At 36.8% G+C, this 19,247-nt stretch overlaps 1 protein-coding gene across 2 annotated transcripts; it reads right to left on the bottom strand.

The window, feature by feature from the left end:
• Nucleotides 1-1,095: 1,095 nt before the first annotated feature.
• On the bottom strand, nucleotides 1,096-19,039 carry LOC110452276 (hydroxyacylglutathione hydrolase, mitochondrial-like). 2 transcript variants are annotated; one of them, XM_021500678.1, is made up of 9 exons: nucleotides 18,941-19,039; nucleotides 15,352-15,524; nucleotides 13,856-13,920; nucleotides 11,314-11,437; nucleotides 8,787-8,892; nucleotides 8,063-8,166; nucleotides 6,517-6,618; nucleotides 5,896-5,975; nucleotides 1,096-3,635 (listed from the first exon to the last, which is right to left on the bottom strand). In XM_021500678.1, the coding sequence occupies exons 1-9, from the start codon at nucleotides 18,999-19,001 to the stop codon at nucleotides 3,545-3,547; spliced, it is 906 nt and encodes a 301-aa protein (XP_021356353.1). In that variant the 5' UTR covers nucleotides 19,002-19,039; the 3' UTR covers nucleotides 1,096-3,544. The 2 variants fall into 2 exon arrangements, with proteins under 2 accessions (XP_021356353.1, XP_021356354.1); XM_021500679.1 differs by having other exon boundaries at nucleotides 18,924-19,006.
• Nucleotides 19,040-19,247: the final 208 nt, after the last annotated feature.

The following is a 19,247-nucleotide window of genomic DNA, read 5'->3' on the forward strand; positions in this document are numbered from 1 at the left end:
GGTACAAGTGGCGGAGTGCAGAGTGCAAGAAGATGGTCACTGTGACCTACGCTTTGACCTTTGACCTTAACTTTGGAAAATAAATGTTGTCCGGGGCATATCTTCTGTACTATTTCACCTGGAGTAACCAGATTTGGTGTACGAGGACATCTTGGGATGGAGGAGTGAAGAGTGCAGAGTGCAAGAACTATGTCACTGTGACCTATTGCCATAATATGAAATGTTTTATTCAGTTGTCACGGAATAAGAAACAAGGCATCACCAGTGATACGAATCCCTCTCACTCACACATTTTGACATAATGTAAGAGAAATGAAGTCGCTAGAGAAATGAAAAAGTTTTTCTGAAAATAGTAACAGTGACCTTGACCTTCAACATAGAAACCCGAAACAAGAAATTGTTCAAGGCATTGCCATACAAAACACTTGCATGAAATTCCATTGAGGTTTCCATGAAGTGGATAGAGCGATGACAAAGTTTTAAGTAAAAACAAAAGTAAAAGTGACCTTGACCTTTAACGCAGTAACCCGAAATGTGACCTTGTTCAAGGTATTGTCAAACCAAACTCTTGTATCAATTTCATGAAATTCTGTTGCGGAATGAAGTCGATAGAGCGAAGACAAAGTTTTTCTAAAAATAGTAACAGAGGCCTTAAACTTGAATATAGGAACCCAAACTCGAATTTGTTCAAGGCATTGCCATTATCAAACACTTATATTAAGTTTCATGAAATTCTGCTCAGAAATGAAGTTGCTAGAGCGATGACAAAGAGTTAACGTACGTACGTAGGGGCAAAATCCTATATCCCCTCGAACTTTCATTACATGGGATAATTAGGCATCAGCACAGAGTCGAAGTTTGATCAGGAGAATTACTTGGAGAATATGGGCCAAGAACCTAAACATAAAACACTCTGTCACTTATTTCCAATCAAACTGTTACATTGGATGATGTGTGTGTAGTCTACATGCATGTATCACCCTTTTGATATATTGGAAATTTAAAAAAATTCATTTAAAAACTACAAGTAAATAAACATTTCTGTCACGATACCAGGTAGAAAACACATATAAACAAAAAAAGATGAAGTCCAAATCAGTTTTTACAAAAATATTTTATTTGATATTTACATCGTTATAGAATAAAAAAATTGCCATTTAATAATGACAGAAAACCCAGTGGGTTGAACATTCCCTGATATTCTGAGGACTAGGAGAGATGTCTGACTAGAGGCTTTATGATGTCCGAAACAAAGATGGTTCAGTGACAAAAGCTTGACCACTAATGGTATTTATAACTAGGACAAAAAGGAATTACACCATTAAAACAAGTAAAACGTACTTATGCCAAACATATATGTACTAGGGGTGGGTAATTCAAGCAATTTCCATATTGCAAAAATTTGGGAAAATTGCAATATAACGTACTGTAAACCTAAAAATTCATGTATTTTATACGGATTTTATTTAGAAAATAAAAGAATGAGCCCAAGATCAGCAAGCTCCAATTACAAGTTGAAAACGAATTTATATACTTTTTAAGGTTATCATACAATCCAGTGTAATTTTAAGGTTATCATACCAATCCAGTGTAATTTTAAGGTTATCATACAATCCAGTGTATTTTAAGGTTATCATACAATCCAGTGTAACTTTTAAGGTTATCATACAATCCAGTGTAATTTGGACAACTACTGATCCAATGTTAACAGTAAGCCTTGGACATTGCAGTATTACAGGACAGTACTGAACTCCAAAGCAATGGGTTGAACAATTATTGCATTACAATACCATTTAAAAGTTATATTGTAATAAACATTATTGTCCACCTCTTACAAGTACTAGATACAAAATCTGATTTCTGTTAAGTTACCATAAACCTCATGATCAGTATACCTAGTCTATTAGGCAAAATAAATGAATAAAATATGTATGTTTCAGGGAACCCAACCCACCTTAGTTTTTACCTCCGACCATAACAATTTTATATTGTATATCAAGACATCCCTACCGACCTATCCAATTTTTTCAGTCCTGTTACCTGAAACATACATGTAAATATTGTTTTTGTCTTTAGCACCTTAAATCATACTTATCTCCCCTTGGGGAGATCTCCTGTCCACAAACAAGAAGTTATCATGAACAATCCCATATATTTGTAATTTACAATTATATCTAATACTAAATACTTGAACAGCTCTTAACCCTATAATAATTAATTTTCTGAATTGTGAATAATATAAACAATATTCTGGTTAACTTACACTTTCTAGTATGTACTTGAGCTGTGGACTTTACATGTATATTGTAAAATGGACTGATTTAACACATTCACCCCTGAAGATACATTTGAACTCTTCCTACTGATTCCTAAAAATGGCAAGACTGACAAAATTAATCTTGTTCTGGTCCATCGTAATACTGTCAATTTCACAATTCGTGGACAACACTTTTCTGCTCTGCTCGAAAATAACAAACTCACCAAATCACCCGTGTATACAGTCATGTAAAAGATACAAATATTACTGTAGAGTCACTGATAAATACATCGCCTGCTTAAACACTAAATCTGATATAGAATATATGTAGTCCCTCCTCTTGTCATTCACAAATACATTTCCATTATAAATAAATACATAAAGAAGAAATTAGCACTTTTTCATCATACGTATAAATAGACGATTCATTCAAATATCAAGTTGATTCTCAGTAATATGTGTACAAAGATGACTTGATCCTTCAAGGAAGAACAAATGAGATCAGACATAAAACATGTAGGTCTTCCATTTCTTCAATCAGTCTTTGAATTGAATTCAAATTAAATTACATACAAAGTTTACATACAAAGTTTCTGAAATCACATCAAATAAGTTCTATAAAACCTATCCGAAAAGAAAAAACAACCTTATTAATATTTTAAATTTTACATAAAAGAAATATTTCAAGACTTCATATTAATATTAACACATGAAACAGAAGGTTAGACATACTCTAAATTTCAGGTTAAAATAAAATTTATTTAGAAAACGAGTTCTATTCTTAAATACATTCCTTGATTTTTAACAGGATGAGACACATTTTAATAGAGGAAAATTACAATTATATGCCTGTAACTTTGTTCAAAACTGCAATTAAGATTTTTTTCCAATCAATATGGATACTGCAGGATAAGTACTTCTTCGACTTCCAGATGGATTAGGTAGGTTTGCTAAACTGTAGTAGCAATAAAGAAAAGTTAATAAAAATGTACCAGTTTTAGGAATACATCAAAATGTATATTTGATTCAATCAAAACAGATACCTGGATAATATAGGATTCCATTTGAACAGGTAACAAAGGATCTAACAGAACTATGAAAATGTGGAAATTGACAGATCAACTTACAAGTATATGTCTTTTTATTATTCTGAACAATAATTGTGCAATCAAAAGTACTGTGAATCCACTTTTGGCGAAGATAAAAAACGGAAGACAGATAAACAGATGAGACATGAAATGAGACAGAAATGATGCGACAGTGAAGGGACTTGAGCAAGTCTAATCGTCAGCCTTTAAAGTTGTCCTTGGCTGATCTGAGGAAGCCCATGGTTTTGACTGGATCTGAGGTACCAGTAAAATCCAGCACCCCAGCTTGCCTATACAACAGAAGAAAAGAAAAACAGGTGACCTACAGAATGTTGTTATATAATTATTTTTTTATCACATAATGTACTCTGTTATCCAATGAATATTAACCCATGTAATATGACCTATCAGCCCTGTGATTGGTTGTAAGTTTCAATTGTGATGTCATGCCTAGGACAAGTACAGGTGGTCACAGACTTACGCACTTGAGTGAAAATGGCGGCTTTTTACGTTTCAAATAGGAAAATTGTCGTTTTACACAAATAAATGCCACAAATCTTGAGTATGTGATAAAAAGGATCTTACACTCATTTTCATTTCATATGAAATTTATGAAACTTGTCACAAATTTTTCATTTTAGCTCGCCAGAGGCTTGCAAAATTGAAAAATTCTGAGACTCGTTTCATTAATCTCATATGAAATGGAAACTCATGTAAGATCCTTTTTATCAGTTACACTGGTACCAATAGGAACTACCTACATCAGAGCTTGAGTTTCTATGCACTCCCTTGCCAGTTTTAAAACAACAATCTTTCCCTGAGGTTGAGATTTTCTTGTATTATCCCAAGGAGCTTTGTCAAATCATGCAATTCTGATAATATAGGGTCAGTGGATTATCGACATGACAACATACAATTGTCGTGATGACTGGGGAATTCCCCCCTCTTAACCAACAGACAAGGACGTAACACACCGAGAAAGTCAGGATACACCGCTCCAGGGCAGGAGAAGTACGGAGTCTATCATATTACTGTACATCTTGTATATTTCACCTGTAAAATTTAGGTCAAATCCAAGGCTATGCCTATAGGGTCTGATATGAAATTCTGCATTAGAGGGAGAAATATCCATTTCTCTTACCCTGGACAAGTGTGTCATCCACACTATTACCGGTGTGAGATTAATAGAATCTTTCACCCCATTGGGAGCGAGATAGAGGTATCTCAACCCGAGGGGGAAGATTCTTATGTTGCCAAACATGAGGCTTTGCCGAGTGTTTGGCAACTTACGAATCTTTCCCCGAGGGTTGAGATTCCCCTATCTCACCATTAAGGGGGTGAATGATTCCTTTTCTCTTACCCTGTTCACCCATTATGTATCATATACACAATGTAATGATAACATTACATGCTAAATTCAGGGTTGTCGTGACATTGATAGATTGTTGAAGTGACGTCATACCAGTGTTATGAATAAGGGAATCCCCCGTCTCAACCCTAGGGTAAGACAAGGAAACTTCATACCGGTAAAAGTGTGGATATACCTGTCCAGGGTAAGACAAGGAAATCTCACACCGGTAAAAGTGCGGATACACCTGTCCAGGGTAAGAGAAATCCTTGTCTTGCCCTAGGGTTGAGACGGGGGAATTCCCCTATTTATAACAATGGTATGACGTCATGTCAACAATAACGATGACGTCACGTCAACAATGCATCAACATCATGCCAACCCTGAATTTAGCCTGTAACGTTAACATTACATTAGTATATGATACATAATGGGTGAACAGGGTAAGAGAAAAGGAATCATTCACCCCCTTGAAGGTGAGATAGGGAATCTCAAAACTCAGGGAAAGATTCCTATGTTGCTAAACAAACACTCTGCATAGCCTCGTGTTTGGCGACTTAAGAATCTTCCCCCTCAAGTTTTCCCTATCTCACCATCAAGACGTTGAGAGATTCTATTAATCCCATATATGATTCTTTTTGACAATGCCAACACAACACTAAATATAACGAAATTTCTAGATAACATATACACAAACAATGGTCGTAATCTGAAAAGAGCAGAAAAAAGCATGCTATACCTCAAATTTTAAGAATAAGTCCATGCCAGATTTCACGGCAAGCTTGTAAAACAATCCATGCCAGACCTTCACGGCAGGCTTGTAAAACAATCCATGCCAGATTTCATGGCAAGCTTGTAAAACAATCCATGCCAGACCTTCACGACAAGCTTGTAAAACAATCCATACCAGACCTTCAAGGCAAGCTTGTAAAACAATCCATGCCAGACCTTCACGGCAAGCTTGTAAAACAATTCTGATGTTCTTCAGCTGGTGTCACTTTACAATGACAAGATGGCCATGGTCAGTTAATTGACATTGGGCATGTTTGAATTTGGGGTGTTATAATAAAATGCCATCATCTGATTGTAACGTCATAATACTACAGATCACTGAGTCCTACATGTCACACTCTGATAAGACTCTGTATCACACATACAGGAATCGACTATTTCTACAAATTACTCAATGTTTCATTACGTACTTGACTCTCATGAAAGGGTTGTATTTCATTTCTTCCTCGATCGTGGAGGGGATTGTCGGCTGGTCCTTATTCCTCTGTGCCTAAAATAATAGCATTTCATCATTTTGTTGTTACAAGGATTAAATAACGGAAAGAAGAAAAGACATTCAGGGAATGACATGATTCGTGAACCAATAATCTTTCTATCACATTTTAAATGAGACACCTATTCCAAGGTCATCCTATTCATTTTTACATTCTCCACATAATCACTAAATACTTTTATTTCAAAAGTCTGTGAATTTAATTCAATCGTACTTTGGTGTATTCAAGATTATATTTTCTATGTTGATGGTCTAATTTTGATATTTTTGCTGACTGTGAAGGCCAGAATCTGAATTTGCCTTGCCAATGGCCGTTTCGTATGTTACCTTGATCTTTGACCTACCCGTACTCAGACCAGCTTGACCTTGACCTTGACCTTGACCTTTCCTTGACTTACCTTTGCACACACCATTATTCGTTTGTAACCTTTCAACTTTGACCTACCCGTGCTCAGACCAGCTTGACCTAGACCTTTCCACCTGGACTTGCCTATACCAAGGCCATTTTTTCGTCTGTAACCTTTCAACTTTGACCTACCTGTGCCCAGGCCATCTTTTTGAGGGTGTCCTGGTTCGTTGGCTCCACATGGAGGGCAAACTTGAGGTTTTGTATAGAGTATTCATGGCCACAGTACACTTTCTGTGGGGCCAAATAGAATATGTAATCTTATTAATGGTGTTGTACATTCAGAAAACATTATCAGTTATTTTCCTCATAATATCATATAATCATTTCAGACAATGCTTATCTTTATCACACCGACAGGGCACTGTGAACAATGCTTATCTTTATCACACTGACAGGGCACTGTGACCAATGCTTATCTTTATCACACTGACTGACAAGGCACTGTACGTGAACAATGCTTATCTTTATCACACTGACAGGGCACTGTGAACAATGCTTATCTTTATCACACTGACTGACAGGGCACTGTGAACAATGCTTATCTTAATCACACTGACAGGGCACTGTGAACAATGCTTATCTTTATCACACCGACAGGGCACTGTGAACAATGCTTTTCTTTATCACACAAACAGGGGACTGTGAACAATGCTTATCTTTATCACACCGAAAGGGCACTGTGAACAATGCTTACCTTTATCACACCGACAGGGCACTGTGAACAATGCTTATCTTTATCACACTGACAGGGCACTGTGACCAATGCTTATCTTTATCACACCGACCGGGCACTGTGAACAATGCTTTTCTTTATCACACACACAGGGGACTGTGAACAATGCTTATCCTTATCACACCGAAAGGGCACTGTGAACAATGCTTTTCTTTATCACACACACAGGGGACTGTGAACAATGCTTATCTTTATCAAACCGAAAGGGCACTGTGAACAATGCTTATCTTTATCACACTGACAGGGCACTGTGAACATTTTTGAGCTTGGACTTAGAAATTGTTGTCCAGTATATTAAAGTTCTCCGAAGAAAGCTAGGATATCTTCCTTCAAAGAAATTTGATTTCAATTAGTATCTTCCCTACATCGGAGACATCCAAACTACAATATATACTGAAATTCACTATAATTTTCTGGTAAAAAAAATCGTAAAAGTTGAAAAATATCTGAAGCATCAGATTATTTTCATAAAATTATTGTCTAGCTAGTTCTCTAGCTACCTGGCCTCCAATGACAATCATAAAATCCATGTGACGTGAAATTTGAGGAAACTTAAAACAGATATTTAGCTTATCTGTGGCATTTGATCGCAAAAAGTTTCACACGTTTTCCCTAATCAGGGGTTTTGCCAGCTGTTTTGGGAAAGGGCCCCTGAGCAGGAACTGGAAAAATTATCAACCTTGATTTTGTTTATTCAGTTCAAATTTTTATTGATGTATTATTTTGAATGCTTCTTCATGGCTGGTAATTCTTTGAATGTTGCACATGTAATGACTCGATCAAAACTTGTATAAACATACTTTTTAATCCAATTGGGAAAATGCAGGGTAATTTATCAAAAGGGAATGGGTCCCTTTACCGGGCCCTATAAACGCCTGGCAAAACCCCTGCTAATAGAACAGTTTCTATCTTTATTGGACCAGGTTAATACATAATAATTACAGTTTGAGCAGGTAGATTTGCCAGGGTATCGATGAGTGCTTTCTTCATCTGGTCTGGTGTGCCCTCAAAGAACCGACCACAGCCCGCCACAAAAAGGGTGTCGCCTGATAACAAATTACAAACTGATGATAGATTACTTAACAACATACATTTCATTCAATTATAGATATTATTCCTTTACTTTAGAATCCAGTCTTCTTACTCTTTAATACTTCAGATAATGCCTTTTTTTCAATTATTGTTACTAACAAAAGATTTGATCCTATTGTATCATGTCTTCCATTGGTTATCTTTGAAACTGGAAATGGGATCAAAGAGAAAAAAGATCCTAAGAAACACTGTCACTATAAAGGGTTAGGGTTAGGGTTACAGAGGGCATCTGTTTTTCCTAGATTTTACCTTTACCTAATCAATGTTTTTGCCAGTGAATCTCATTGTTTTTACCTAACATTGATTAGGTACTGTTAAGGTAAAATCTAGGAAAAACAGATGCCCTCTGTAACCCTAACCCTTTATAGTGACAGTGTTTATATGATTCTGATCGATTTTACCTGTAAGTATTAATTTTAAGTTTGAGTCTGATTGTTTTTACCTGTGATTCTGATTGTTTTTACCTGCGAGTATGATCTTTTTTACCTGCGAGTATGATTGTTTTTACCTGTGAGTCTGATCGTTTTTACCTGCGAGTCTGATCGTTTTTACCTGTGAGTCTGATTGTTTTTACCTGTGAAGACAGCTGGGTCCTCGCCCTTGTCCCCAGTGACAAAATAACATATGTGACCAGTTGTGTGACAAGGCGTAAACAAACATCGCACATTTAACTTGCCAACCTGAAACACAGATACAGCTGAATGTACACAACCGTGCTGAAGTTGTCGTTAAGTAATTACTGGGACATATCTACATTTTGTATTTAAACAAGAGGCCCAGAGGGCCTGTATCGCTCACCTGTTTCTTTGGTTACATGAAACTGACATATAGGTAACTTCAGACCAAATGTGGTAACTAGAACACAAGGTTATAGCACTTCATCCCAGGTACAGTTTGACCGAATAACATGACCCTAGGTTGTTTAGTTTTTCAGGAGAAGTCGTTGAAAAGAAAAAGTTGACGGACAGATGACGGACAACAGATGCCGCAGTACGGCATAAGCTTACATGGCCCTTTGGGCCAGGTGAGCTAAAAAAAATCTTAAACAAATGTTGAGTCTTTAAAAAAAACCACAAGCATGATCTGACCTCTCACCTTGTAATGACATTGACCCTGTCTGTACGGACATGAAGCAATGTGAATTTTTACCACAAACTGTCAACCCAATGAACCCATTAATAACACAAACTGTCAACTCAATGAACCCATTAATACCACAAACTGTCAACCCATTAATACCACAAACTGTCAACCCAATGAACCAATTAATAATCATTTCAGAATTTATTGATCTGACATCCATCAGGATGACTTGCCTTTGATTTGTTCATCTTTCAGATACAGACCAGATGATGTGACAACATCTAATCAACAGGTTCAGCTGTCCAGAAACTTATTTGACCCTCGACGACCTTGACCTTTGAGCTATTGGTACAAAAAAAATCCATTTCTAGTCATAATGCATTGAGTAGAATTGTCATAAAAGGCCTTCCAAAGGTACGGATTCAAAAACCATTAAAAAATTTGAGCTTCAACCTCTTGTAGTAACCTTCACTTTAAGGTCACAGACCAGATACCTAGTTCTGGTCCATCCACGTTTTGACTTTCACCAAAAAAAAAAAAGAAAAACGCAAAGACTTTGCGAAGTATTAAGCAATCACATATATTGTGACATTCATATTTTTTGTTCATACACCAAGCTAGTCAGGTGCTAGGTCTTTTGTTCACTTAAACAGGTGGAAAGGGAAGTAACTCCTGCCTCACATCCTCATCAGTGACGAAGCTGACAGGCAGATTGACAAAACTGTTTACTACACTAAAAAGTTACAAGAAGACACTGTCATCGATATCCCTTGCTCAAAGTGTACAGGTCAATATAAAAACAACTCAATGTTGGTCACCAAGTCACTGAAGTGTAAAATGTAGGTCGAATTCAGTACCGCAAAATTCAATCAGTAGAGCCACCCCAGATACCACGATCATGATCGAAGGTGTAGCAGTTGTAGTAAGGTATTCATGGACGAGACCAATTTTTCTTTACCAATTCACTGAAGTGTTAAATGTAGGTCAAAGTCAGCATCCGCAACAAGCTTTCAGTAGAGCCACCAAAGGGACATCAAAGAGTATCGGACGGACCCCATTTCTATATTACTATTTCTCCCTCCCTTCACAGGTGTGTCTCCCGTTTTAGCTAGAAGAGATCAGCTTGTCACCTCCTAGGGGGAGATTTAATAGAATCACATAGGTTTGTTCCGTGGACAGGGATATCTCATCTGGAGTGTAAAAGTTTGGCTGGTCAGCACAAGGCAAGACCCATGTTTGATTTTTTCTCTCATATACATACAAATAAACCAATTCCAGTCGGATAAACATCAATCTTATTCTTCTGGCAAACCCCAAAGCCTTAGGGTTGAGACGGATGATTCCCCATTCACAACAATGGTATGACATCAAGGAAACAACAAAATGACGTCACGTCGAGAATCCATTATTATGACGCCAAAGTGTGTGTCAGCTGTCTTTCCCTACCCCCTGTAAGATAGAGTTGTCTTTTCCCTAGCAACAACAGGATCACCCTGTGAAGTATGTGAGAAAGCCTTGTGCTGATTAGCATATGTTTAATTGTGACGTCATCAAAACGCGTCACCGGTAATTGTGACGTCATCAAAAGTGAATGATGATATTCATACCCAACATGTGTTTTTGTTTACAAACATGGCAGATTATTGTCTGTGGAGTTGTGACTTAAATAATAGGATGGGAGAAAAACAATCATCCCCTACCTTGAGGGTGTAACAAAGAAATCTCCTACTCTTGGGGTGATTTTTGTTGGTTGTCAAACCCTTGGCAGAGCCTCAACCAAAAAACATCACCCCTAGGATAGGGGATTTCTCTGTCACACCCTTAACCCTTTCACCCCTAAGTAACTTTAGTAAACTCGACCATGCATTCATAGGGATGAGTCCATTATGGTCTACGGTGGTGAAAGGGTTAAGGTATAGGGGATGATTCTATTAATCTCTCACCAACTTGTTTGAACAGGGGATCATTAGATATCTATACATTGATCTGTTTACATGATTTTAGGTGTACCCACTGACCTTGAACTCATCGTTGTGTGCCACTTTCCTGGTCAGGGAATCGATGCGGTCATCTCCTCCCAGAACGGTCAGTTTGAGGTCTCTGGCCATTTCCACAAGTTCTTTGTTTCCACCGGCATGATCCCTGCAAAGGAAACAACAAACTAGATATAGCTTCATTACAGAAAGATCTGTGATTCATTTTCTGTTGTACATCTTTACAACACTTAGGGTTAAATGATGACCAGTTTACATACAAAGGGGTCACTCAAGTACCTGCACACCGAAACATAATAACCTTGACGCAGAGAAGCTTGACAACTCAACATTTTTATCATACACATACTCACAAAGGACAAACCTGTGGTACTTCAGAAAAAGAAAGAAAAAAGCGGCTAAGAAAATAGTCCAATTTATCCAATGGGGAGCAATAAATCAATTTACCATGTAGCTCTTTACAGTATCCAACTATCCATAAGACCACAGAATACGACACAACACTCTCCTGAAGGTGCCACATTCATACCATAAACAGAATATTGAAGTCATTTAACAAAAAAAGTGTTGATTTAAAATAAGCTTTTAGCATTGTTACATCATAATTCAATGGCAATAGGAATTCCTTCACACTTTCCTGAGAAATCGTCCTAACTAGATCACTGACAGGTGAGCACGGGCCCTGTCATTTGTCTAACTGTAATCCTGTAGTCTATATCTATAAATGTTGACCTTGGGCTTGGCTTTTGAAACTTTTACTGCACTTTTACATATCAAAGTGCATTAGATCACCATGTCATATTTAGAAAAGATTAGTTGTTTCGATTTTGAGATAAGGACCATATCCCCCCCAGTCTATTTTTAGTAACAGTGACCTTGATGTTAGAAACTTTTATTGCGAATCTTCATATTGGAGTGTATCACCATGTCAAATTCCAGAATAATTAGTATTTTTGATTCCGAAATATCTCCGGAAATAAAAATGTGGCTGGACGGACAAATAGACAGATGGACAGACGGACACAGTGATTACAACAGGACAGCCGCATCTCTTATGCAGGGCCCTAATAGCAGTGTCATCTTATATATAAACAATCTACAGACAAAACCCTGACAGCAATTCATTATGGAGACTTTCCCAACTGTATAATGATATCCCTTGACTACAGTTGCTGTATAATGATGTACCGCGACTACAGTTGCTGTATAATGATGTCCTGTGACTACAGTTGCTGTAAAATAATGTCCTGTGACTACAGTTGCTGTATAATGATATCCCGTGACTACAGTTGCTGTATGATGATATCCTGTGACTACAGTTGCTGTATAATGATGTACCGCGACTACATGTGCTGTATAATGATGTCCTGTGACTACAGTTGCTGTATAATGATGTACCGCGACTACAGTTGCTGTATAATGATGTCCTGTGACTACAGTTGCTGTATAATGATGTACTGTGACTACAGTTGCTGTATAATGATGTACCGTGACTACATGTGCTGTATAATGATGTCCCGTGACTACAGTTGCTGTATAATGATGTCCTGTGACTACAGTTGCTGTATAATGATGTACCGTGACTACATGTGCTGTATAATGATGTACCGCGACTACAGTTGCTGTATAATGATGTCCTGTGACTACAGTTGCTGTATAATGATGTACCGTGACTACATGTGCTGTATCATGATGTCCCATGACTACAGTTGGTGTATAATGATGTCCTGTGACTACAGTTGCTGTATAATGATGTACCGTGACTACAGTTGCTGTATAATGATGTACCGTGACTACATGTGCTGTATAATGATGTCCCGTGACTACAGTTGCTGTATAATGATGTCCTGTGACTACAGTTGCTGTATAATGATGTACCGTGACTACATGTGCTGTATCATGATGTCCCATGACTACAGTTGCTGTATAATGATGTCCTGTGACTACAGTTGCTGTATAATGATGTACCGTGACTACAGTTGCTGTATAATGATGTACCGTGACTACATGTGCTGTATAATGATGTCCCATGACTACAGTTGGTGTATAATGATGTCCTGTGACTACAGTTGCTGTATAATGATGTACCGTGACTACATGTGCTGTATAATGATGTCCCGTGACTACAGTTGGTGTATAATGATGTACCGCGACTACATGTGCTGTATAATGATGTCCCGTGACTACAGTTGCTGTATAATGATGTCCTGTGACTACAGTTGCTGTATAATGATGTACCGTGACTACAGTTGGTGTATAATGATGTACCGCGACTAAATGTGCTGTATAATGATGTCCCGTGACTACAGTTGGTGTATAATGATGTCCCATGACTACAGTTGCTGTGAACATGTCAAGCACTTAAACTATTACTCATAAATATGACATTTATCTTCGATTGTGAGTATCCAGGCTAACTTTGACCACTACAAACTAATAATGTCATTAATATCTCAGTAAATATTTTTCCAAATATCATTATTATCTCAGTAACATTTTTTTCTAGAAAAATCACTTAGTGAAATTTAAAGCACATGAATGTTTTACAGTATAGGGTGATACCTACAAGTGGTGATGTGTGGTGATGACCGTGGTCAGCTTGACACCCTCTTTCTTCACGGCACTGAGAACCTGGTGGTCAAATGTAAAAACATGTTTGTAGGTACAAAGAATCTTTTTGTTGAATTTATAAAATTACTCAGTCTCTGGAGGTATTAACAAACTGTGGTTGAAGAATAGATAACAGTACGGGTTAATTCAGGAAAAGAAAGTTAGTAACTTTTTTTGAAAAAGGGGAAATTACGCGTTGTAGGTGCATGACCTGTCCGGCAAAAGCTGCAGGCCGAAGCCAGGGGGAGAGTAAGAGGGGGGCATGGATGACAACTTAAATTTTTGTTCTCACTGTTCCTTATAGATTATAAAATATCACCAGTGACATTTAACATCAACTCAGGGAAAATGTAATAAATCACTCAGTTGTGGAACTGATGAGAAAAAAATGGAACCAAGATAGATATGCATGTTGTAGTCAAATATCTAATTAATTTTTTTTGACTGAAATAGGGAAAAATAAAGCTGAAATAGGGGGAAATAATGCCAAAATTAGAGAGGGGAATTGACCCATATTCGGCCATAAAAAGTCCTGTATATATCTATAAAGAGGGAAGCATTTATATCGTTTCATATATAGCTACAGCATTGACATAACATCCACACATTCAACTGCTTTAACATTCACCCAGCAATTCTAGCTCCACCAGATCATGTGACTGAATTTATCGTTCATTTAACCCCCATCTTATATTTCACATGTAATAATGATGATGTACTGTTGATAGAGTTCTTCATTCAATACCTGATCTTCATAAAACTCTCTTCCTCCCTCAACCACTCTGTGTTATTGCCAGAAGTATTCAATAAACCCAGTTCTCTTGACGTAACTTTTTATATATCAACTTAATTTGTGACAATTATGAACCGAGCTATTTCAACCTATATTAATCACTATTATTGGCCAAGATGTCAGCATGAGGGGAGCTAACTGTGGGAAGAAACCGGAGTACCCAGAGAAAGCCCAAGTGGCCGGGCAGGTGACTCCACACCTTTTGACGTCCGATCAGTGAATCGAACCCCTGCCCCCTTGGTGAAAGCTTAAGGCAACATAACTCCATATCAAACCTGCAGTCTGGCTCAACCACACCGTACTGCTGGTAGAATTTGTCAATTTACCCAGGTTTAGCTCAGCAAGGTCTGCTAACACTTCATTAAAGCCAAGGTCTGGTTTAACCAGTTTTGTTGACAGAACTTTGCATTGAACCTCAATCTCGCTCTCCTAGTTCTGTTGACATAACTTGTGTATACTTATAACACATGTATACGCTATAGATTGAATTTAAAACCTCTATTTACTTTTGAGCTAATTTAATAGCAGTGCCAGTGACATTTCTGTGGAGTTTGGCCACATGATCCTGATACATATCGAACATTGTTAATTTGTTACTTATGCTAATGTGCGTCAAACCGCAGTCCTGCGATGGTACTGCAAAGTTTCCGTATATTTACCTTTTCTGGTTCCACAGGGTCCACACAAGCACACTCTTTGGTGTCCTCATCTATCAGGAGGTACATGTAATTGTCCTTGAGTGCGGGAAGGAGTAGGACTTTCATGTCGACTTGACTAAACGTGAGCGGCTTCGAGTGATATTCAAGTGGGGCAGTACTGCTGCATTGGCGGGCTGAAATCATGTGATTCATAAACCAAGATATTACATTGTATTGTGAGATTATTAATTCATTCACCCCTGAAATTTCATAATGAACTATTCCAACCTTTGAATTGGAAGAGTTAAAATGTGTCTTCACGGGTGAATAATTTAAACCTTGTTACTAAAAAACTATTTTTTATTAAACTATTAGATTATATTTAGGCACAAGATTACCAAACCATGTGACTATTTAATTATTAAAAAATACAATCGATTCACCACATTATAAAATTAACCTGAAAACAAAATATTTAACCATATCATTAAACTGTGAGATTATCATCAAATCAACAGAAGATATACCACTAGATATTTGTTTTGCTGAAATAAAATATGTTTGATTTTTTACTGCTTTAACATGAATGCAACTTTTCTTGTCTAATATTTAACCTAAACTTGTATTAGGCTATTTTTAAATATTTGTTATAAACCTTTAGGTGTACAGGAATTGATAGCTTACCATATATTATATATCTTAATGGGATACTGACATTTGAATATAGCATGTATACCATATTCATGAGACCATAAGTCCATGCCTGGTAATAAGCCCACCCAAATATATTGCAGATCAGTAGAAAACAAATGCTATTTCATGGTCCTGTTTATATCATATAAACTTTATTTATTTTACAACAATTATGAAACAAATCATAATTATAATACAAGAGGCCCAATGGGCCTGCATCGCTCACCTGGTATAAATCTCACACTTGTAACCTTAAAAAGTGATCTAAAATAAAGCTACAGGCAAATTAAGTCATTATGTTGAACAAATTTTATAGCCTTTCATCACAGGATGCAACTTGCAAAGTATCAACATCCTGGGACCCATGGTTATTCAGAAGAGGTCGTTTAAAGATTTTAAACAAATTTGACCCCTGTGACCTTGGATATAAGTCAAAGTCATTCACTTTAACAAACATAGAAGTCCTTGATCCCAGCATGCTACTGACTAAATATCAACATCCTGAGCCTTTTGGTTATTCAGAACAAGTTGTTTAAATATTTTGGAANTTTGACCCCTGTGACCTTGAATATAGGTGAAGGTCATTCATTTGAACAAACTTTGTAGCCCTCCATCTCAGCATGCTACTGGCCAAATATCATCACCCTGTGCATTTTGGTTATTCAGAAGAAGTTGTTTAATGTTTTTCACATATTTGACCCCTGTGACCTTGAATATAGGTGAAGGTCATTTATTTGAACAAACTTGATAGCCCTTTATCCCAGCATGCTACTGGCCAAATATCATCACCCTGGGCATTTTGGTTATTCAGAAGAAGTTGTTTAAAGTTTTTTTAAGACAATTGACCCTTGTGACCTTGAATATAATTGAAGGTCATTCATTTGAACAAACTTGGTAGTCCTTCACCCAAGCATGCTACTGGCCAAATATCATCTCCCTGGGCAGTTTGGTTATCGAGAAGAAGATGTTTAAAGTTTTTAACATATTTGACCCCAGTGACCTTGAAAATGGGTGAAGGTCATTAATTTTAACAAACTTTGTAGCCCTTCATCCCAATTTGCTTCTGGCCAAATATCATCACCCTAGGCCTTTTGGTTATTAAGAAGAAGTTGTTTAAAGTAAAATATTGACGCCGGACGCCGCGCCACGGCATAAGCTCACTTGGCACTTCGTGCCAGGTGAGCTAATAACAGTTAGAAGCCCATCTGCCTATTTTGGTCACAGATTTTGTGTTGCCCTTCACCTTCTGCCCAGGTTTTTTGGAAGATACATATATGATCTTATATGATATGATATATGATTGCAACACAATGACAAATAAAATAATCTTACTTTGTTTCGAATACTTTTCATACATTTGTAGATTTACTGTTACATTTTATTTTCAATTGTACATGTTTAAAAATTATATAACCAGGGCCTTTGTAGTCTAGCTGTGTTCTCATTACAGAGCCTGGAACTCGTTTTACAGAATAAAATGTGTGAATATCTTTTTGTGCACTTATTTAGTTGAAATAAGCCATTTTGAAGCAAATTTGTCTGTTCACTGTTCACTGAATAGGCTCCACATACACCAACCAAAGATTTTTCTAGTATGTTTAAATATTGTCATACCAGTTCTTTCGTAGAAAGGAATTAGTGGTTGTCACATGCAGAAATGAAAGTTTCTGCATGTGACAACCACAAATTCCTTTCTACACCATTTTTTTCAAGTCAAGTAAAATTTGTAAAGGTGGTACATAGTTAAAACATGACAACACAAGCCTGTTCAAGGCTTTTACAGCTGACTTTAAAAAATGACAATATGAAAATGTAACATTTAAGAGAAAACAAAGGCATAAATAAGACAATTAATGTTAGCACAGATCTATATAAAATACATGTATAAAATATTAAACTGTATAAGTGAAATTAAAATACATTTGAATATGCTATAAATTATGGTCTGTTTTTATAAAAAAAAAAAATGAATTTTCATTTTGATCAGTTTATGTCAGTGAGTCCACCTCCATATAGAGGTTTGGCGTTTTGCTCACCATCCCAGAAATTGATCTGTTTATATTTATATAATTATAACATATAAATATTGGAGATATAAAGATACTTCAGACATCATAAGATCCTTCTGGAAAAAAATAAACAAAACGAAAAATTACACTAGTGACATGTACAAACATTTTGGCCGATTGGAACAGCCACAAACTGCAAGACCCTCAGTCCTGGCAGAGACGTATATATTGTAATATGCGTCTCTGGTCCTGGCAACGTTTATTTTGGCTGTTAAGTTAATATTACAAAAAAATGCACATTGCTAATAAATATATTGCGAATATCAGTCACTGGGATAAAGTAGTAGTCGAGTACATGAATCCAGTGACAGATCACGGATCTTCTGTAAACAATAAATAAACATGTACAGGTCCAGTACACTCTGCCGATTGAGCTATATAGCTGTAAAGACCTATGATAGCTCTATTGACCTATCTGAAATAGGTCTTTTGATAACAAATGACATTAAATATAAGTATTCTTTTTAAAAAGATCGGAAATAACATCCAACTGTATGCTGTAGTCACCATAACCACGGAATTAGTTATCTAAGTCCGTGCCATTACCAAAAACCTTATTGTTTTATGCGACTTTGCTTTAATTTAATGAAAATTGAAATATGAGAAAATATAGCTCAAAACAGCTATAATGTATAGGTGTATATAGCTATATAGGTCTTAATAGCTATATATCTCAATCGGCAGAGTGTACTGGACCTGATACAGTCCCCTTGGCCTGTGACAAGGTGATTTGCACTCAATTTCCAACCGCACATTGTCTTTCGGAGTTTATGTTTCATCGTGACAGCTGAAGAAACCATTGAATAAGAAGGAAACGTCACAAAAAAGTACCTTATGGAGTAACTCACCCGCTGGAATAGGTTTAAGCGCCGATTTTATTACGGCCAACCGGCGAAAAATTCTCAACATTAGTGTGTCGAAAGTTGGTCGCTATTCACTGCTTTACTTCCGGGACAATGTCGTAATTGTTTAATCAGGGGAGCCAACTCCGATGGTAATGGAACAAAGATACTCGATTCAAATCAAAGGTATACGTAGCTAATATGTTATCTCTTTTAATGAAAACTAGCACTAAATGTGCAATAAATTAATGAACTTAAAAATATATATGAAAAAACACCCCTTTAAAGACGGAATAAGATAAGATAAGTTTAG

The sequence above is a fragment of the Mizuhopecten yessoensis genome, unplaced genomic scaffold (genome assembly GCF_002113885.1).
Source record: "Mizuhopecten yessoensis strain PY_sf001 unplaced genomic scaffold, ASM211388v2 scaffold6523, whole genome shotgun sequence".
Classification (NCBI taxonomy): domain Eukaryota; kingdom Metazoa; phylum Mollusca; class Bivalvia; order Pectinida; family Pectinidae; genus Mizuhopecten; species Mizuhopecten yessoensis.